The following is a 19,018-nucleotide window of genomic DNA, read 5'->3' on the forward strand; positions in this document are numbered from 1 at the left end:
GACAAAGGTGAGAGAATCAAGTTCGTTCTTCTTCCTTTTCTTTCTGGAATGATGATTTTAAATTTACCATCGATGAAAAAGACGATACGAATTTCATGAATAAACAAACTATTTTTTTTTCCACTTCATGAATTGCCGATAACTAAATTTGATTTATTCAGTAAATATTCTCAATTTTGTTTACGGGGTCAGTCTTAAGCTTATTGTATATTTATTGAAAAAATGTTTCCTTTCTCATTCCTTGGGAAAACCTTCGTTATAAAGATACAGGCAGTTGCTATAAAAAAATATTTTTTCTTCATATCTCTGGAAAAATTGTCTTTTGATGAAGGTTTTCTCCATATTTTGCGAAGTCTAACAAGTCATACTCATACTGAAGGTTCCGCCTATTTAACCCAAAAATCGTAAATGTGTTGGCCGATTCAGAAAGATTTTGCATATCTAAATTCAGGTTGGTATAAAGAATAACACTGACCTATAGGTCTATCACACCTGTTCCGAAATAAGATATTTTGAAATAGGTTATATTTGTTTATGTTCTTGGTTTAATCGAAAAAATTGATGATCGTATCAATTTTGAAGGTCTATCTATTCGTTCTGAATTCGAGTATTCCTTCAGCAAAATGTTCTTTTACGTTATACTTATATATTTTATTTCTATGACTGAACCTACAGAAATTGTCAGTTAATTTTTGTAACCAGAAAATAGGCTATATCTAGTTTCAAGGCCTTCTTCGATGTCAATAATAGGTACTTCATCCGACTATAGATATATTCCCTTTGAATAAGTTTTAAATTGAATATTTCAAAATTAGGTGCTTCGATACATCTGTGTGGTTACAGAATATCGATGCAATGCAAGGGTGGTTAGTTAAGTTATCTGTACATGCAAAGAACTATTTATAGCCACAAAAATGTTTTTCGGAAAACTTTTACCTGGCAAACACATCTGGTCCTACAATCTAGGTCGAATGTTTCTCCGTGGTCGTATGTTTTGTTGTAAACGACACATGGAACTCCAGTCGTCTCTGAAACAAAGAAAATAATAATCAAAGAGTCATTGGGAACTCCTAGAGATTGTAATCCTACTATCAATATGATTCTTCCAGTAATTGAAACCACTATCACTATTTTGGACTAATGGAAATTATAAAAACTATATATACTCCATTCAAATTTATTTTAGCAGTCGGTTGGCCATGAAATAATTTTCTCAAGTTTTTGTAACTAGAACGGAGTAAGGTTGGCACTCATGAAATGTCATAACGCCGTTGCCACAACAATTTTTATTACGAAAATGCCGAACTGATTGAAGAAAAGAGACAGGTTTCAGGAAGTGCTATTTAGAATTCAGGTCCGCTCATTCAAATAGTTATACCCTGATATTCTAAAATCCACAACACGTCAGACGGTAGCGAACATATTCAATGTAAGAGAATTCATATAATGTTTCATCTGAATCTAAACAACTTATATTTCAGCTGAATATTTCTACAATCAGAAAGATTGTGAATGAAGAGGATGACAAAGAATTTCCTTCTATTGGGAGACCCAAAAAAGTGGTGGCATTTGAGAATTTCAATTTTGGGTGAATTAATGCGAAAAGTTACTACAGGATTTTCGATGAATGACGTCGTAGAATAAGTTTCCAAAAATTGATTTTTCTATTTTTCATTTGACTTGTCCTATACATTGTAAATGTCTTAAGGTACCAATAAATTCCTAATTATTATTATTATATCAATGTATTAAGATGAACAGCCACAAATACGCGCCAGTTGTCCTGCTAATTGTTTATTCATGTGAAATTTCTGTACTTTCAGTCACAGAACTGGAATATATTAATATAACCTAGAAAAGTATATGAAAATGAGAAATATTCAAATTTGCAGCATATTTATCAGCATTCAAAATTGACCCAACTATGTTTCCAATTCGTACGATTGAATTAAGAACATAAACGGCTGTACAAAATTCAAATAACCGTCGGTAAGTGCATAGATTCACATATAATAAGTCTATAGATCAATGTTAATTCACAATACCAACCTGAATTCCGCAACACAAAATCTGAACATATGGATATTACCAACTTAAATTCGATTTTCCACAGCCACCCGAGATGTCAATCATTCTTGAATGGACTATATATCAATGCATTAAGATGAACAGCCACAAATACGCGCCAGTTGTCCTGCTAATTGTTTATACAAATGTGAAATTTTTGTTCAAAGGTGGAGTTCATCTTGATTGAAACTTCCTTTAATTCTTTTTACTTATATTGATGCAAGATATGAGTTTTGTTGAAGAATTTAACATTCTTGTAATTATCTGTTAATTCCTTCGGGAGATACAAATTCCCAACCACTGCAACATATGCATTTCATCTTCGGGTTAATATTTTTGAAATCTACAACTGATGTAACGTATTCAAACTTTAGTCAAAGAAGATAACGAACATTAACTCTCCTCAAGCTAGTGCATATTATGATATTATACTGATCTCTTGTATTTTCCATGCAAATAACTGGATTTGGTATGCCTTCAATCAGTTTGTATAAACTTCAATTATGTTCGTCACATATTTTCCGAAGAGATTCGACATTGTGATAAAATACGTAATAACAGAAACTTTTACGTAGAACGGGCAACATAGCGTTGATTTAAAACCCAAAAATGTTTTGAACAAGCGTCATAACCCCACATTATCGTACTATACAGAGTCAAATGTGTCAAATTTCCATGGCCAACCGAGTGCTAAAATAAAAGTGAATGGAGTATATCTAATATTTGATAGCTCAGATTAGATTAGGGAATAGACCTTTTCACTCCAACGAATTCGTTCTCTCAATCTTCCCGCTGCTAAATGTTCAAAGCCTTGTTTCGTTGTAATTGGCAGTTTGCCGTCATCATCCGCAGCTGCAACTGAGATATTGCATTATCCTCCTAATGTGGAGAAATCAACCGTTTCCACTTATCTGATCGAATCCATTCCAGAACTCAATAATCAATCGGATGCTTCTAGTTCTTCGACGTAGGCACAATTTGGCCTACGGACTCCAGTCGAACGGAAAACACGAGGTATCAGAGAACGAGGTGAAATGAATGAAATTTGCGTCTGTGCTGTGTCCCCAGGGGATTCCCTTCCACGCTGTTTCTATTCAGTGCTCCATGCTTAAAATTTAATCGGGCTGCGAATGCAAGGAAGTAGGGCCTCGTTGTAAGAAACACATTGAAATGAGATTTCGATTGGGCGATATTGGATTTTCTAAACCACCTGCTACCGAAACAAGAGGAATTTTCCGAGCTACAGGAGTACACTCTTCAGTTTTAATTTGGATCACAGAGCATCCGGGTTATTGATGAGGGAGGTGCTATTGAAATAAGCTGTTATACCAATAAGTTATCAACCATCTAGTTAGAGAGGAAGTTTCTGTTTTGAGTACCGTTTTCATCGGGCAATAAGAAACGGAAATCAAATTTGCCCTATTCATTATTGAAGGCCAGCTTTCTAGTATCGAAACTTTTCAAAATTCTTCAGAAAAAGAGGTGGGGAAAATGGATCGGGCATTTGATCGAATGTTGTTTCCAAGCAGTATTATAATGGGTTCACCTCAATCAAAGGGTACAATTTGTATGGAAAATGGCTTCCGGTCAAATTTTCTAAATTCTCAACATGTAGATTTCGACCATCCGGTTCAGAATTTTTGCTATTTAGAGAATTGAAAAAACATATCGCTGAATAAGTACAACTCCTGGAATGATTTAAAAAATTTCACCTTGATATTTTATCAATTATACCTTTTCGTTTTGTTCTCAATAACAGATAGTTGGGGCGCCGCCGATGCTATATCGGAATTAACTCGAGCGTCGTGGAGACCTAGTGGATTTTGAAGATTAGATGGTAGAAAGAAAAAAATGTTCCATGATGTATGCACTTTCAGCGGTGGGGAAAGCGTCTGCAGAGTCTCAAAGATGTAAAAAAAAATCGTCAGGTGTACATACTCGAGCGTGTCAGATTAAGATACTGTATATGCCCTACGTGTCTCTGATAATGAATTCATGCTTATCTGACAGTTTGCGCGGTGGGACTGGCCGTACGGAAGAGTTGAAAATGGTAAAAACAAAATTTCCCAGCGTGTCAGATTTTTGGAGGATATGTTAATTGGACCCAAAGGAAGCTACTTTTCAAGGGACTGTTAATTTGGACGTGACGCAAGGTCACAGCAGTCCTTTGAAAATGTAAAATAAATCGTTACTTCTATATACTCGAGCGTGTCAGATTTTCATACAGATGGTTAATCTGGGTGTTGTAGACGTGTTGACCCATTAATCTTACACTAATCAGGGGGGCTTTTCATAATCTGACACTTTGAAGATGATAAAAATCCCTTTTTTTCGAATATTTTCCTCCCTGAACCTCTAATCGTTTTTGTATTCATAATGAAAGTTGTAAATAATAAAATTCTACACAACTTTTTTCTGAGGCAATTTTACATACTCTTAACCGTTCTCGAGTTAGAGGGCGATAAGGGCGAGAAGCTTAGCCACACATGCAAAAGGGCAAGGTCAATGTAGAATCCCAGTCTAATCTACAATTGTCAAAATGACAAGATATTTCTATGATGACAATTTCGAAATTAGTCACGAAAATTTTAGTGTTGTCTGTGACTGAACCTTAGAATGTACTATTTTCCAACGAGTGAATTTTCGCTTCAGCATGTATCGCTAAACACCTCGCATTAATCTCCATATATCTCAAAAACTTTTGAACGTAGAAAAAATTGCTTGGGGCAAAATTTGTAGAAAATGTTATGCTTTACAACTTTCATAATGAATGCGAAAAAGATTTGAAGCCCAGGGAAGGAGATAATTCAAAAAAAACTGATTTTTGTGACCTTTATTGCCAATTTTTATTGTTTTGGCTTGCTAAAACTGTCAGATTATATTTTTTCCGTTATTCTTGAATCATTAGCTTCAAAATAAGAGAAAACGCCACCGCGCTCGAGAATGTACACGTGACGTTTTTTTTTTTTGCAACTTTGCCGCCCTCTCACACATTTTCGACACGCTTAAATTGTCAGATTAAGAAAATATATATTCTTCAACATGTAATTAACCACATATATCTTAATCTGACAAGCTCGAGTATGTACCCCAAGTGACCAGTAACATATCTGTTATGTTTTCTTGGGAGATCGAATGGGGAACTTTGTTATGTGTTATTTTTCTGTAACCATTACGTGTCTGATGCGATATTCGAGATGTACCTGTGCTGTATCGAAATTATATCCACATTTTGTAAATTTTATGTTCCCGCTCCCTGATATCCACGTAACATATTTGTAACATTGTTCTTTATTTGCCATGTATCATTTTGAGATCATGAACATAGCATGACACCATAAGCGTTTTAACTACCGTCGAGGGCGCTGTAAAACGTAAACAAATATGGAGGATTGTGAGAAATGCTATTGACACTGCTGTCGTTTCGATATGTATTTATTATCATTTAGACGTTTTGTCAGTTGAATAGTGGATTACTCAAAGTTAATAAGTGCAGATATTGAACGTTTGATAAGTTATTTGTGTGTCATAGTGATTTTCCAGTGAAATGGTGAATTACTGAAAAGAATTAAAGTGCTATGGATATCGAACTGTAGGTCAATAAATCATTTCTCGTATTTTCATAGCAGTCCTATAACACATAATAGGCTATGTTTTTATTATATCCAGCATATAAAAATTATATTTGAATAAATAATGTCCTGTTTGGTGTAAATTTCGATATAAGTTATTTCCTCACGTGTTGCATGTACCTCATATATAGAAATAAATGAATAAATCATCTACTTATATTAAAAATTTTCTTCAGAAAGATATGAAATATGCATATAGTATTCTTTTCAAGCATGAAAAATTATGGAAATTAATATAAACTATTGCAATATTGAACTCGTATTTTGATTTTTCAAATAGTGTGTATTTATCGATCATTTTTGAAAATAAAATTGATGATTGTTCTCCAAGAAAAATTAGGGCATGTCTTTCTGGTCTTTGCACTTTCCTGCATTAATGAAGTGTTGATTTTTTTTTTATGGAATGCAGGAAAGTGCAAAGACCAGAAAGACATGCCCTAATTTTTCTTGGAGAACAATCATCAATTTTATTTTCAAAAATGATCGATAAATACACACTATTTGAAAAATCAAAATACGAGTTCAATATTGCAATAGTTTATATTAATTTCCATAATTTTTCATGCTTTTTTTGAAAGTATTTTCAATAACAAATGAAACATAATAAACATAGCACATGAACGTAATATATATAGATCTCCCATGAAACAAATATTTGCATGATCCATGTTTGAACTATTTATGCTCCTTTCAGAAAGGAGATGTGTTCCTTGTTTGAGGCGGACATAGGAGCATAGCTGCTACATAAGCGCTCTGTATTTGTACTCTTAGTGTGATATATCTGTTGTAAAACAAGGAGCGTGGGATATATTTCTGCTTCATAACTGTTATGAGATATGGTCACCTGGGACAATGATCGTTATTTTTACTATTCTGACAGGCTCTCCTAGACAATTCCCCCTATATACAGGTCTAATTTTTGGTAGAGGTACTCTACAGGGTTCAATGTATGTCCCCTTATATGAATCTGACACGCTCGAGTAAATCCCGAATTTCCCTCTTCGGCTCCCCAACTAATAATGATGAACGAAGAAAATTTAAAATGGATTAATTTTAATATAAGCCATTTGTTCTCAGATAGTAACTGAGGATTCAATTCGTCATTCGTCCTGTATGGAGTTTTCCAATCTTGATCGAAATTGTGTTTTCTTAAGCCCGTTTGCAACAGCCGGGAATTCTCTAGAGAATTTACTCGAGAATTAATGCGCCGTGAATTATTTCCGTTACATACGCACTTTCCGTAGAATTCACTGTTCAGTTGCATAAAGAATAATCCCTGCCGTTTTCTTACCAAAATTTGGTAGAGAATTCTCAGCTGTCACAAACGGGCTTTAGAGGGAAGTTCGAAAATAGGGATAAGTTTACCCCTTTTTTTGTGTTCTGATAAAGGGAAAACATGTTAAATGTATATCAAACATTCATTGATCTTGAGAACTACACAGAGCATAATCTTAAGATAAGCCGCCTAGACTAGGTTTATATTCGAGGACCGCCGACACTCGAAAGTTCGATGATATATTTATGCGCTTCAAGAATTTCACGTTTAGCCGATTATGTGCACATTACTCGAAACGAAACTGCTTAGAAAATTTTCCCCACCATTCAACAATTGGCTGTATGGAAAAATATTCTAGGAAATAGAATAGATAGTTCCTAGTAACGTTACTTGTCAATAATTCTTGTACGGAGAATTATTAATAGAGTAAGATCCCAGAGAGACCAGACATAACTTATTTTCACACAGATGAAACTTTAGGATCTCAGTATTAGAGTCTCATGTGCTTTGAATACCTGCGAAATTGTGGTACTTGCCTAGTGACACTTGGGCAGATACCAGATGGCAAAGTTAATCAAAAAAGAAGAGTTACTTAACTTATTTTCACACGGCTGATTTTTATGAATTTTTGAAGAATATTATTCTGAAGTTATATTATAAGTGACAGACACTTTCCATGGACCAAAACTCTTGCCAGACGCTTTCAAGCTGCACAAAAAATAAATGAACTTTACTTATTTTCACATGTCTGATATTGAAATATGTCATTGAAATAACAATAAAAAGTTATATTTCATCATTCAGACAAAGTATAGTGACCAAACATCCCCTAAACCATAAAAATTATTTAGCCGGGAGTGTGAGCGTGAGAGCACTATGAATGCGTTTCAGAGTGAGTGAGACTATGGTAACTCGGTTCCCTTTCACAATCTGTTTGGAGTCCCTTTACTGTATACTATCATTGAGTGGGTTTAATACTCAATGATACTATACATCGCTCGAACATGGCACATACACATACCTAAGAGTATCAACTCTTGCACATACACAGCACATACTAACATAATAAAGTAACTGACTGCATTCATAGTCCCTTGTTAATTCAGATACAATGGGGTAGTATTTTCTCTCGAATTCTTAAATAGTTAATGGACAGGCATGTCTCTTATTGAAAGAATAATTCTTTTATATTTTCATAGATGATGCCAGGTTATGCAGTAATCGATTGCAGTACAGTACAGTACAGTACAGTCTCGATTATCCGAAATAATGTGGACCAAAGAGATTTCGGATAATCAAAATTTTGCTTAATCCAAATTTTTTTGGAATATAGGAGTTTAGAATTCCTGTATCATAAAATCTATAAGAAAATAAGTAAGGTTCAACAACTTTTGCGCTGCTTCAAAGCGTCTGGCAAGAGTTTTGGTTACTTCAGAATAATATTTTTTCAAACATATATAAGAATCAATCATGTGAAAATAAGTTAAATAACACTTAACTTATTTGTTTTTGTTTAACTCCACCTGAGATCCTAGAGTTTCATCTGGGTAAAAATAAGTTATGTCTGGTCGCTCTGGAATCTTGGACTATTAGGAAAATCCTGGCACCTGTCGATTTTCAAATTAAAAAGCAATTTATCGTATGCTCTTTTGAATTTGATATTTCTCACCCCTTAAACCCCGCACCCCTTTACCTTATTTCTCAAATGGGAATATATGGTTTGTGATTTCCTATTCAGCGATGTGGCTAACGGTAGAATTGATTGTGCCATTTTTTATAAAAAAAAAATAAGGAAATAATTTGCAGAGTACTGCAATCAGACCATTATTCTTTTACTAACTACATATTATTAAGGCAACTTCACGAATCAATGGATTTTTATTTCGAAAGCAGGTCTCCCTATGCTTTTTTGAATTTGAAATCTCTCACCCTGTACGCTCCACACCCCCGTTTTTTTTTAAATCATACAATATATTGTATGAACTGATCTTGTATGTTTGGACAGTTTTAAGGGATGGCAAGCACTTTGATTTTATCATTTTTGGAAGTTTACCAACTCTTAAGATTAACTTGTCACAAGAAGAAGAGTAATTGTGACAAGTCAATCTTTGGAAATTTATTGAGATTGTCCTAAAAGGCCAAAATATTATTTCCTTCCAGCTTTGGTTTCAGACAGAGTGTATTAGAGGAAATAGAAATTTTTTGCCACGTTGACAACACTTAAATGAATAATTTCCTATCAACGTTTCGTACTGAACTAACTCTACAGTTTTTGGCTCGAAGGAAAAAATGGATATATTATTCGAAAAGATTTAACCGTAATTCTATTGCAGTTTACTGATCACAGTTTGAGCGAACGTAGGTAGCTATTGAAAGAGTTTCAATTTTATTTGAAAAGCTGATCGGAGATACTTTTTCAGGTATTCTTTTCCTACGTTTTAGAAGATTGAAGTGAAACAAAATGGGCTTCACATGAGAGCGACGTTTTTTCGACTTCGAAAAAGTGCAGTCTCTTCTCTCTACCACGAGTCCGCAATTTTTTTCCCTTACAAATTGAAATGCAGAACATTAGGAGAGATTTCTTTTGATTTATCAATTTCAAACCTTTTCTTATTTTACTATGAGGATATCTTCGATGAGTACCTATAATGATATTGAATAATCATCCAAATTATACGAAGCAACAAAATGAAAAAATATAACTATGTTTCTGAGAGGAATGTATGATGTTTTCTTTTTTCATCAGTTACTCCTTGCACATCCACATATCAAATCTACATTCGTTAACAAAAAATGGATAACTTCCATTCGCATCCGAACTTTTTACAGAAAAGTAATCATACGAAACCAAACAACTTCGAAATTAATGAAGGAAACTCCTCTGCTTCCGAAGTCCAAACCATATTCGGTTGTTCACATCTCCGACATCTCTCTGCGATGATGAAATACGGTAATTTGTCAGAATCGGAAATGGAAAAAGAGTAGGTAACTCAGCTGTTTACGTTTCAGGAATGTATACGGAAAGATCATGGGTTAACTTCGTATATTGGATCCTGGATTTTATCACAGTTGAAATGTTTCAGACCCAGCAGGAATTACTGAACCTTTTTGTATAGATAGATAATTGAGTAATATTGAGATTCGGCGACTCATTGCATTGTTTACAGTTCAGTTACATCAAGGGACGATTCGATAATGAAATTAAACAGTTCTTGAATTTTAAAGGACCCTTTAAGTTGTTGATCGATTTCACAATGTCAAATCGACGAAACTTTCAAATGGATTTTCAGTTAAATACCCAAATTTCCCATTTAGCGCCGCTTGTCACTATGCTAAATTTAGTGCTGAAATTTAATTTTACTTGCGCGCACATGGGATTTGTGAGTACTCCAACTTTCTGTGTAGAGTTTGACATAGTGGCTATCAGGTGATTCAGAAATAAGGGCGTTATTCCGAGAAATAAGGTTTGACTTCTTAGCGGAATCACAGCCTTCTCAAACTATCTTCTCTATAGACAACTGTGGCAGATTCAGAGCCTTCTAAAACACGGCTGCGACTGTGGTTGCGGATGAATTCATATTGTTTTATACCTCGATTCTATTTTTGTTCGAAAAATGTGGGTCTTTATTGAGAACCTTCTGTGAAAAATATTCATTATTTATTGTAATGATCTTTTTTCTGTCGAAAATATCATCTGAATTATAACTGACACGCTCACGAATAGCAGATATTGTTTAACCGCACTTTATCCATAAAAAAAATTGTTAGACCACGAATAAAATAGAGTCATGAGGCATAGACCAATATATGAATCCTGGTGAGAATTCAAACTGCCAAAGGCGCCCTTTTCACATTTATCTATCTATAAAAATAATCAGTAATTACTACTACTGGGTCTGGAACATTTCATCTACAATAAAGTCCCAGGAAAATATAAGGTTACCCATGATCTTTTTGTGCATTCCAGTAACGAAAGTTAGTCTTTTCCATTCACGATTCTGACAAATTATCGCATTCCATCATCGCAGAGAGCTTACGAAAATGGGAGCAACCGAATATATTCTGAATTCCAGAAGCAGAAGAGTTTCCTCGGTTAATATAGAAGTTGTTTGGTTTCGTATGATTACTTTTCTGCAAAAAGTTTCGATGCCAATGGAAGTTATTCTTTTTGGTTAGGAGTTATATTTACGAATGTATAGATTCGATATGAAAGTAGAAAACAAACTAGTGAGCCTAGCGATATATGTACATTTTTGGTGGTTCCATCTTTTACCACTAAATCAATAAAAAAAATCGCGAAAAAAAATCAATCAACGCAATATACAGGGTGTTTCATGAGTCGTTGGCCATAGCCTGATGGTGAATGCAGGTCATCCATGCCTTTCAGAAAACTTGCTTGTTTTGTATCCTAAGGCTATTAGTTTCGGAGATACGGGGTGATTCATGAATATTGGCCTAAATTTGCGATAGCCATAACTCTGGACTGCAAGGTCCGATTTCGATTAAATTTTATGGGTTTGTTCACTTCAGAATGCTATTTCAAACGACTCATGAAATATCAATATTTTCAAGGCACTACTCAGAATATCATGATTTTCCATTCAAGCTCCAAAATCTATATTTTTCACATCCCTTTCAGAAATTTCGTTATTGCCACGAAAAACTACATAATTTATTCTAAGGAATTCAGTTTTCACTTTGCATGGCACACTTGTTACAAGGGAATAGGAACCGGACGAATTCATATTTTATATCATTTTTGCGAAATGCGGTCCTGTGTTTATTCTTCGGTGATAATATTGATTCTCCTTTGCCGATATTCTGAATTATTTTTAATTTTGTTCAATTCTTCTTCATTTTAAACACTCAGCACATACTGAGTGATCGTGAAAAAGTGTTGAAAAGTATGCAAAGTCGAACTGTGAATTCTTTCGAAATTACATATTCGAAATGGAGTTCCTCCATCTCGACACATTTCCTAGCGCTCAAAATCAGATTATTTATTGCCCTTCTTATCATATCGAGATTTTGCTTGACTCTGCACAGGCTTCTTCTATCCTCTGCCGCAAATGCTCCAGTGAAGTCATGAAGTGTCTGTCACTTTTTCAGGCACACTCAGTGAGAACTGAGGGTTTAAAGTGAAAAAGTGTTGAACAGAATTAAAAAAAAAAAAATTAAAATCTCGACCGAAGAAAATGAACAATATCAACAAAGGAATAAAAACAGGACCCCATTTCGAATAAATGACATAAAAAAGGAATTCGTCCGGTTCCTTCATGTTGTTTTATGGAAGGAAATAAAAAGGATAAGGTTTTTCGGAAGAAAACATTTTAATAGTTACGTGTGTTATGAAGCAAATACACTTACGGAGTACATTTTCCAAGAGGATTTACATCATTTATATCTAAATTCAATATGTAATTTCAGAAGAATTCACAGCTCAACTTTGCATATTTTAAACACTTTTTACGAACACTCAGTACGTGCTGAGGGTTTAAAATGAAGAAGAATTGAACAAAATTTGAAATAATTCAGAATCTCGGCGAAGGACAATAAATATTATCATCGAAGGAATAAAAACAGGACCGCATTTCGAAAAAGTGACATGAGATATGAATTCGTCCGGTTCCTATTCCCTTGTAACAAGTGTGCCATGCAAAGTGAAAACTGAATTCCTTAGAATAAATTATGTAGTTTTTCATTGCAATAACGAAATTTCTGAAAGGGATGTAAAAAATATAGATTTTGGAGCTTGAAAGAACAATCATGATATTCTGAGTACTGCCCTGAAAATATTGATATTTCATGAACCGTTCGGAAGTGAACAAACCCATAATATTTGATCGAAATCGGACCTTGAATTCCATTATGGCTATCGCAAATTTAGGTCGATATTCACCCCGTATCTCCGAAACTAATAGCCTTAGGATACAAAACAAGCAAGTTTTCTGAAAGGCCTGGATGACCTGCATTCACCATTGGGCTATGGCCAACGACTCATGGAACACCCTGTATACATATACAACGTAGTGATTTTTACTTCCGGACGTCCAGTCATTGTATAAAGATAGGTCTTCATGCAATGGTCCAGTACTACCTACTATTCCACCAAGGTCAATACCGTATGTCCGATATCAATGCTGCAGTATGTTAATTTTTCTCTTATTTAGGATAGGATGCCGAAGCGAAAAATAAGCTATATGCAAGGAGGGATCGAGTGACTTCTCACCAAAGATTATAGATAATGGTTCATAATCTATAATTTCATACAACGTTTTTTTTTTCTATTCAGAATATTCAACGGATTTCTACTCTGGAAGAAATAACAGTTCAAAATAGACGGTTAGAGAAATTGATGGATAGAGTAAATAGAGGAATGAATAAAATATCCTGACATAATTAGTTTTCATACCGAGAGCCCTAGAGACTCAGCTCCAATGATTAAAATGAACCACCTCTATTCTGTCACTAACTAAAAAAGAATGGTATTCTGTCTACGAACGAGAGCACGTTCTTCTCTTGTCTTTTGAAAATTTGGAATGCCCAAGAAAATAAATGGCAATTTCAAATTTTTGGGGAAAAAGAAGAAGATGCTCTGCATCGTAAACAGAATATTGGTTAATTTTGATTGTTGGAGGTGGGGTTCTAGGGTTGTCAACAAAATTTTTTGAGAACCTTCATCTGATATAATTTGAAAAACAATAATATTAATTCTAGGAGGATCATACGTTATATTAAAACAAATATTGTTCCTTCAGGACAATAGTTTTATAACTCACATGGTAAAGCATGGGTTTGAGAAGTCTTGAATCAAAATGAATTAGAAAAAAAAATAAAATATTGAATACTGAAATTCTTTCCTTTAAAATTATTATTGAAGGTCTTTTCTTGATCAAATGTATTTGATCGAAACACATTTCAGGAAGCTCATAATGAAAAAACTGGGTTATTCATTCGATTGAAATATCACAGTACCTTCCCCATTAGGATCGAAAGAGTTTCCATAAGGGAGAAGCAACAACTAATTGGCTTCATGACAACTTACATTTCATAAAACGTTTATTCGCATTCAATAAAAAAAATACATTTATTATAGGTAATATATCATTAAATTCATACATTCCCTGAATCGTCGGCTGACGATTGACGTCGATATCTGAGACACCCTGTTTGAGAAATTTTTCAAGAATTATATCACTGTAGACTGTAGAACACAAATGTTCCTGCACACTCATTTGCGTTGTATAGTCACGTGGTACTTTCAAGAAACATCGAATAGCACAATTGAACATAATTAACTCGAAATAACTTTCATTTTTACGCTTGGATTTATCACTAGTTTCACCCCCATTCTTTGTTCTTGTTAATAAAAAAGGAATACTTCGCTAAGATGAGTCATTCCTTCGTATAGAATTGTTGAATATGGCATCAGATGCGTTATGCTTCAAGTTTTACAAATATCGCCCTTTTCGTTTATGAAGATATTTACTTGGTTTCATCCTTCATTTCAAGCCTGTTATAAGGTATTATTATGTAACAAGCGAACTAGTAACAGGCGAAGGCAATACATAGTTGTTTCGTCTACACTGCAGCGAGTTCATGAATATCGGAATTCATCTGAATCGAACATCAAAGAAAACTGTAAGGGGATCCCAGCGAATGTGCAATCCCAACAAGTTTATATTTCGCCTTATTGATATAATATACGAAATATCTTCATGTTATGTCGCGTTCCTCGCATCTTTGCGGAAAACGAGAAGTTGAATGAGGCTTCTAATCGGACGAATTCCTCACGTTTCCAGGATAATCCGATGAGACTGACTGGAACAGAGGAAAATGAGAAATTGATAATCAGATGCTCGAGGAAATATAGCGAATTCGCGTGTTTACTTCAAGGCAGCTTTGTGTTAGAGAAGATGAAAAGGATAGGCACGATTCCTTTCATCAACATTCGAGATACCCAGTGAGCGATTTCTGAGTGAACGGAACCGTTAAGTTCAATCTCTTAAGGAGAAAGAAGACGAATACCCATTTAGTCAGGGTTCATAATCAAAGGATCTGTCGTCTAAAAAATGCAAATGGAAGAAATAATTACTGAAATGACTGTGTTCTGGTTGCATCGTTTTGGAGCTTGATTCGTGACCTACAGGAGATAAAAATACTGAAAAAAAAAACATTTTTAAACGACGTTCTTGATAGTTTAGGATTATTCTCACTTTTTACTTTTACTATTGTGAATCAGGTTTTAAGCTGACGGATCTGTAGTAACTGCTACTGCTACTGTATACAGTACAACGACAACCATTGCTGAATCCCGTTACCGAGAATACATCTACAAAAAGACTCAAAAACAAAACTATCGGTGCTATCGAACTTATAATTTCTTAGAGCTATTTGCGAATGTGTGCCCACCTGTGAATAAAGAGACCCAACCGTGACCTACAAATCCATCCACACTCCGAGCATTGATAGTAACCAACCAGAGATGGCTGCCGCTGTATCCTTCTCGAGTCTCCATTATAACTGTGAACCATAGACCTCCACTGTGACCTATCTAACTCTTGTTGTTCCTAGTTATGATTGGCATAAACTGATTTTAGGGATTGATGCAGTATATCCTTAAACCGCTTATACTAACCTCCTGGTTTCCGAGCTCCCTCTGTGAATTCGCCATACAGAGCTATTTTGCGGAGTCTTGTGTCTTGCATCCTCAGAATGTGGCCACTCCATCTGAGTCGGGCCCTCGTTACTTGAGTCTCAATTGTTATACAACTCGCGCGTTGCAAGACTGCATTCGAAACTTTGTGGAACCATCTGATGTGCATTATTTGTCTTAGATGACGTTGTTGCGTTTGCTCAAGCTGTTTAATGTGTCGCCTGTAGGGCGTCCAGCTTACGCTTCCATAAAGAAGCGTTGGAAGGACCACTGCTTTGTAAACAGCTGTCTTCTTGTTCAGATTGAGGTCGATTTTGAAACACTCTGTCCTTTAGCTTCCAGAATATCCGTGAAGCCGAATTGATACGGTTCGCCAAAACTGCCAAACGAAAGACGAATAACCGGAGTATAAGCAGGTACTACTCTCGACCCGGGTAACAGATCGAAAATAAGAAAGAAAAGCTTTAGAAATTCGAGATTTTGCAAAGCGAATGTAAACGCATCCAGCTTCACTTGGGTCCTGTTGTCGTTTTTTATAGTTTCGAGAGGTATTTTATAGTTCCTGAGAACCTACCTACTTTTTTACACGAAACCAACCTGAAAACGACAACTAATAGCAAGAAAAATATCGCGATGAATTGTGAATTTTTAAAAATTCGAGATCCCTTAGTTTGTTTACTCAAGTCGATAAGGTCTGTTTTCGCAAAACGACCCAGCGGGATCAGCACATCAGCTGACATTGACATTGACGTAACCTAGGTACCTTACATCAGTCAGCAGCTTCACTTTAATATTTCAGTTAGACCTGAAACTGTAATAATATCAACTTCGAATCTTTCTTAGTTTCATTGTCCAACATTTCTCCCCTTGCCAGTTATATACAGTATATTCAAAATTAGGATCTTTCAAAAATGACTACATTTCAGAGGTTATGTTTCGTAAACAAGATTGAATTGATCAAGTTTGTGAAGGATGATATAAAAACGAAACATCTTTAGTAAGTGAAGAGGCTATGCAATCTCAGGTGGGAGTTTAAGGTATATATCTAAGGAAAATGAATGTGATGATATATTCTTTATCCTGAAATTTTTAACATTTGTCTTTAAACTTTATCTATAGAGTTAATTTATTATATTTCCCAACTGAAATCTTCAGGGAATGTATGAATTTAATGATCTATTACCTATAATAAATATGCAAAAAATAGCATGGCGTTTTTACGCACTTAAACAGAAAGAATTGATATTTCTATTTGAAGATGATATGTGTGATATTTATTAAAAATAGATCCACATTTTGCCAGGTGCCTTTGTTTCAAGTTGACTTATCAAATTGTTTTTTGGAATTTTTTCTGTATTTTTTGATGTCATGATATCTAATAACATAATGAATTTGTATAACAGATGCTTCAAAAGAAATGTTGGAAATTGAGTGGAAAATCGAAATAAGTGGTCTTATGGTTGGTGTTTCATTCAGAAAAATATAATTATCATTCTCCAAAACTTTGTAGTCCACCCTGTATATTTCAATATATCATAGATATTTTATATATGAAATTTTTATAACAACAGAACGCCTGTATACTTTGAAATAATCTACCATTCTTATAATTTTTCCTTGCCCTATATGAAGATAGTATGCACAATCTTCAAATCAATACGAGGACAAGATGTGGTAGCAAGGCGGAAGACTATATTTCCAATATCCTTACCGTTTCCTTTCCGTTCAAAATACGTTGGCTAGAAGCTAGAATATTGCATAGATATGGAAAGTAGACGGAAGGTAGAAGGAATAATGTATAGTGTGCATACTCCCAATCATTCACAGCAAACAATATTTTATGTAGACGGAAGGGAGAGGTTACGGAAAGGATATGGAAGGTCTAGTGGGAATTGACGGTTAGACAAAATATGCTATGTATATGGAAGACATATGGAGGGTATAGTGTGCACACTTCCATTTATTTGCATTGCAGAATATTTAAGGTAGAAGGAAAAGAGAGGATTTGTAAAGTGAGAATCAACCTGTATGCAACTTTATTATGAATTACTCTGGTGTTTTTGAACTGTTTCTTTTTCCTTATTGTCTATTGCTCATTCAATCTCTTGATTTTTATGTATTTTTATAATATTATTCATGGGTACTTGTTAACTAATGAAAATATATCCAGAATTACCAAATTGTATCGAAAAAATTTAAATAACCATTTTAATAAAAGAATTCACTTGAACTCACCTCTACATATCCCATCGGAATCTCCATGGAGATATTTACAAACTAAAGATTTTCTTGCATCGCATGGTTCATCTTCGCTGCAAGGCTCTCCAGCTTGTCTAGGACATTCCCCACAATCTGTACAATCTCTGTCTGTCACCGGACAGGAACATGGGAAGGGGCATTTCTCCTGTAACATACACACTTTCTAAAGGAGCTGTGTAGTAAAGTAACATTTTGAGTTGGTATAATATTGCATTAATAACTGATGAACTCTAAACGCACAAAGATATTCAGAACAGTTTATGGTCTCCACAACTGTTTTTGTATGGGGTGGCATTTGTTCGAACACTCGCACAGAGTTATTTCTTTTGTGCAACGCTAGTATGACCAGCCAATGATATCAGGAAAAGATAATTGAATCAAGAATCGTTCCCCTGTGGCAGGTATCGATGAAAATTTCATTTTAATTGTCGAAAATATCTTCCTCATCGTAGTCGCCAGACTAATGAAATGCTGGCCAGCTCTTTCTCCAGACATGAATTGCATCGAGCATGTCTGAGCAAAGATGTCTACACAACATTCCTTCCTACAACAACCTATTCACAATCTGGAGCACCTTTCTATCGCTTTGATGGATATTATTTGGACCAATTTGTCCTTAAATTTCATAAATTGTCTCATCAATAAGTAGAATAATAAGGATAAATTCAGATGCATACTACCCGATGATATGAATATCAACGAGTGTTACGATCTGAATTGAACTAGCCAATTTGCCATCGTCAGGGCCTCAAATGGAGTACGCTCCACTGAAGAAAAGCAGATGCTGACCATGGTTTCGGCCTCATTTGGCCTCATCAGAGCAACATAGCATTTTTCTACGGTGGAGAACGTTTGGAATTGATGGAATTTTATTCAATATTGGCATGTTCTACTGGGTACTATACATTTACCCAGAGCGCCACCCAATATGAAACGGTGTCCGATTCAATCCCCTCCAGATAGAAACCAAGACGAAGACAATAGCATATGTCCCATATTTTCCCTAATTCAGTACGACGATTCGCTTTGCGAACAACGGACGTATGACAAATTGAGAAGTCTGGGAACGCGTTCAGATCACGGCAGAAATGATTCCAGCGGTACAATAATACAGAATGATCACGCCTA

The 19,018-nt window shown here is 35.0% G+C and overlaps 1 protein-coding gene across 2 annotated transcripts in view; it reads right to left on the bottom strand.

The window, feature by feature from the left end:
• The window catches only part of LOC123314445 (CCN family member 1), an 84,527-nt gene that overhangs the window by 41,151 nt on the left and 24,358 nt on the right, over positions 1 to 19,018 (bottom strand). For both annotated transcript variants that reach the window (XM_044899746.1, XM_044899741.1), the window contains exons 2-3: positions 17,867 to 18,035; positions 937 to 1,028 (exon numbers count right to left, since the gene is read on the bottom strand). In XM_044899746.1, coding sequence (XP_044755681.1) covers positions 937 to 1,028; positions 17,867 to 18,035 — 261 coding nt within the window. The remainder of the gene's footprint in view (positions 1 to 936; positions 1,029 to 17,866; positions 18,036 to 19,018) is intronic.

Source organism: Coccinella septempunctata, chromosome 1, assembly GCF_907165205.1.
Source record: "Coccinella septempunctata chromosome 1, icCocSept1.1, whole genome shotgun sequence".
NCBI lineage: Eukaryota > Metazoa > Arthropoda > Insecta > Coleoptera > Coccinellidae > Coccinella > Coccinella septempunctata.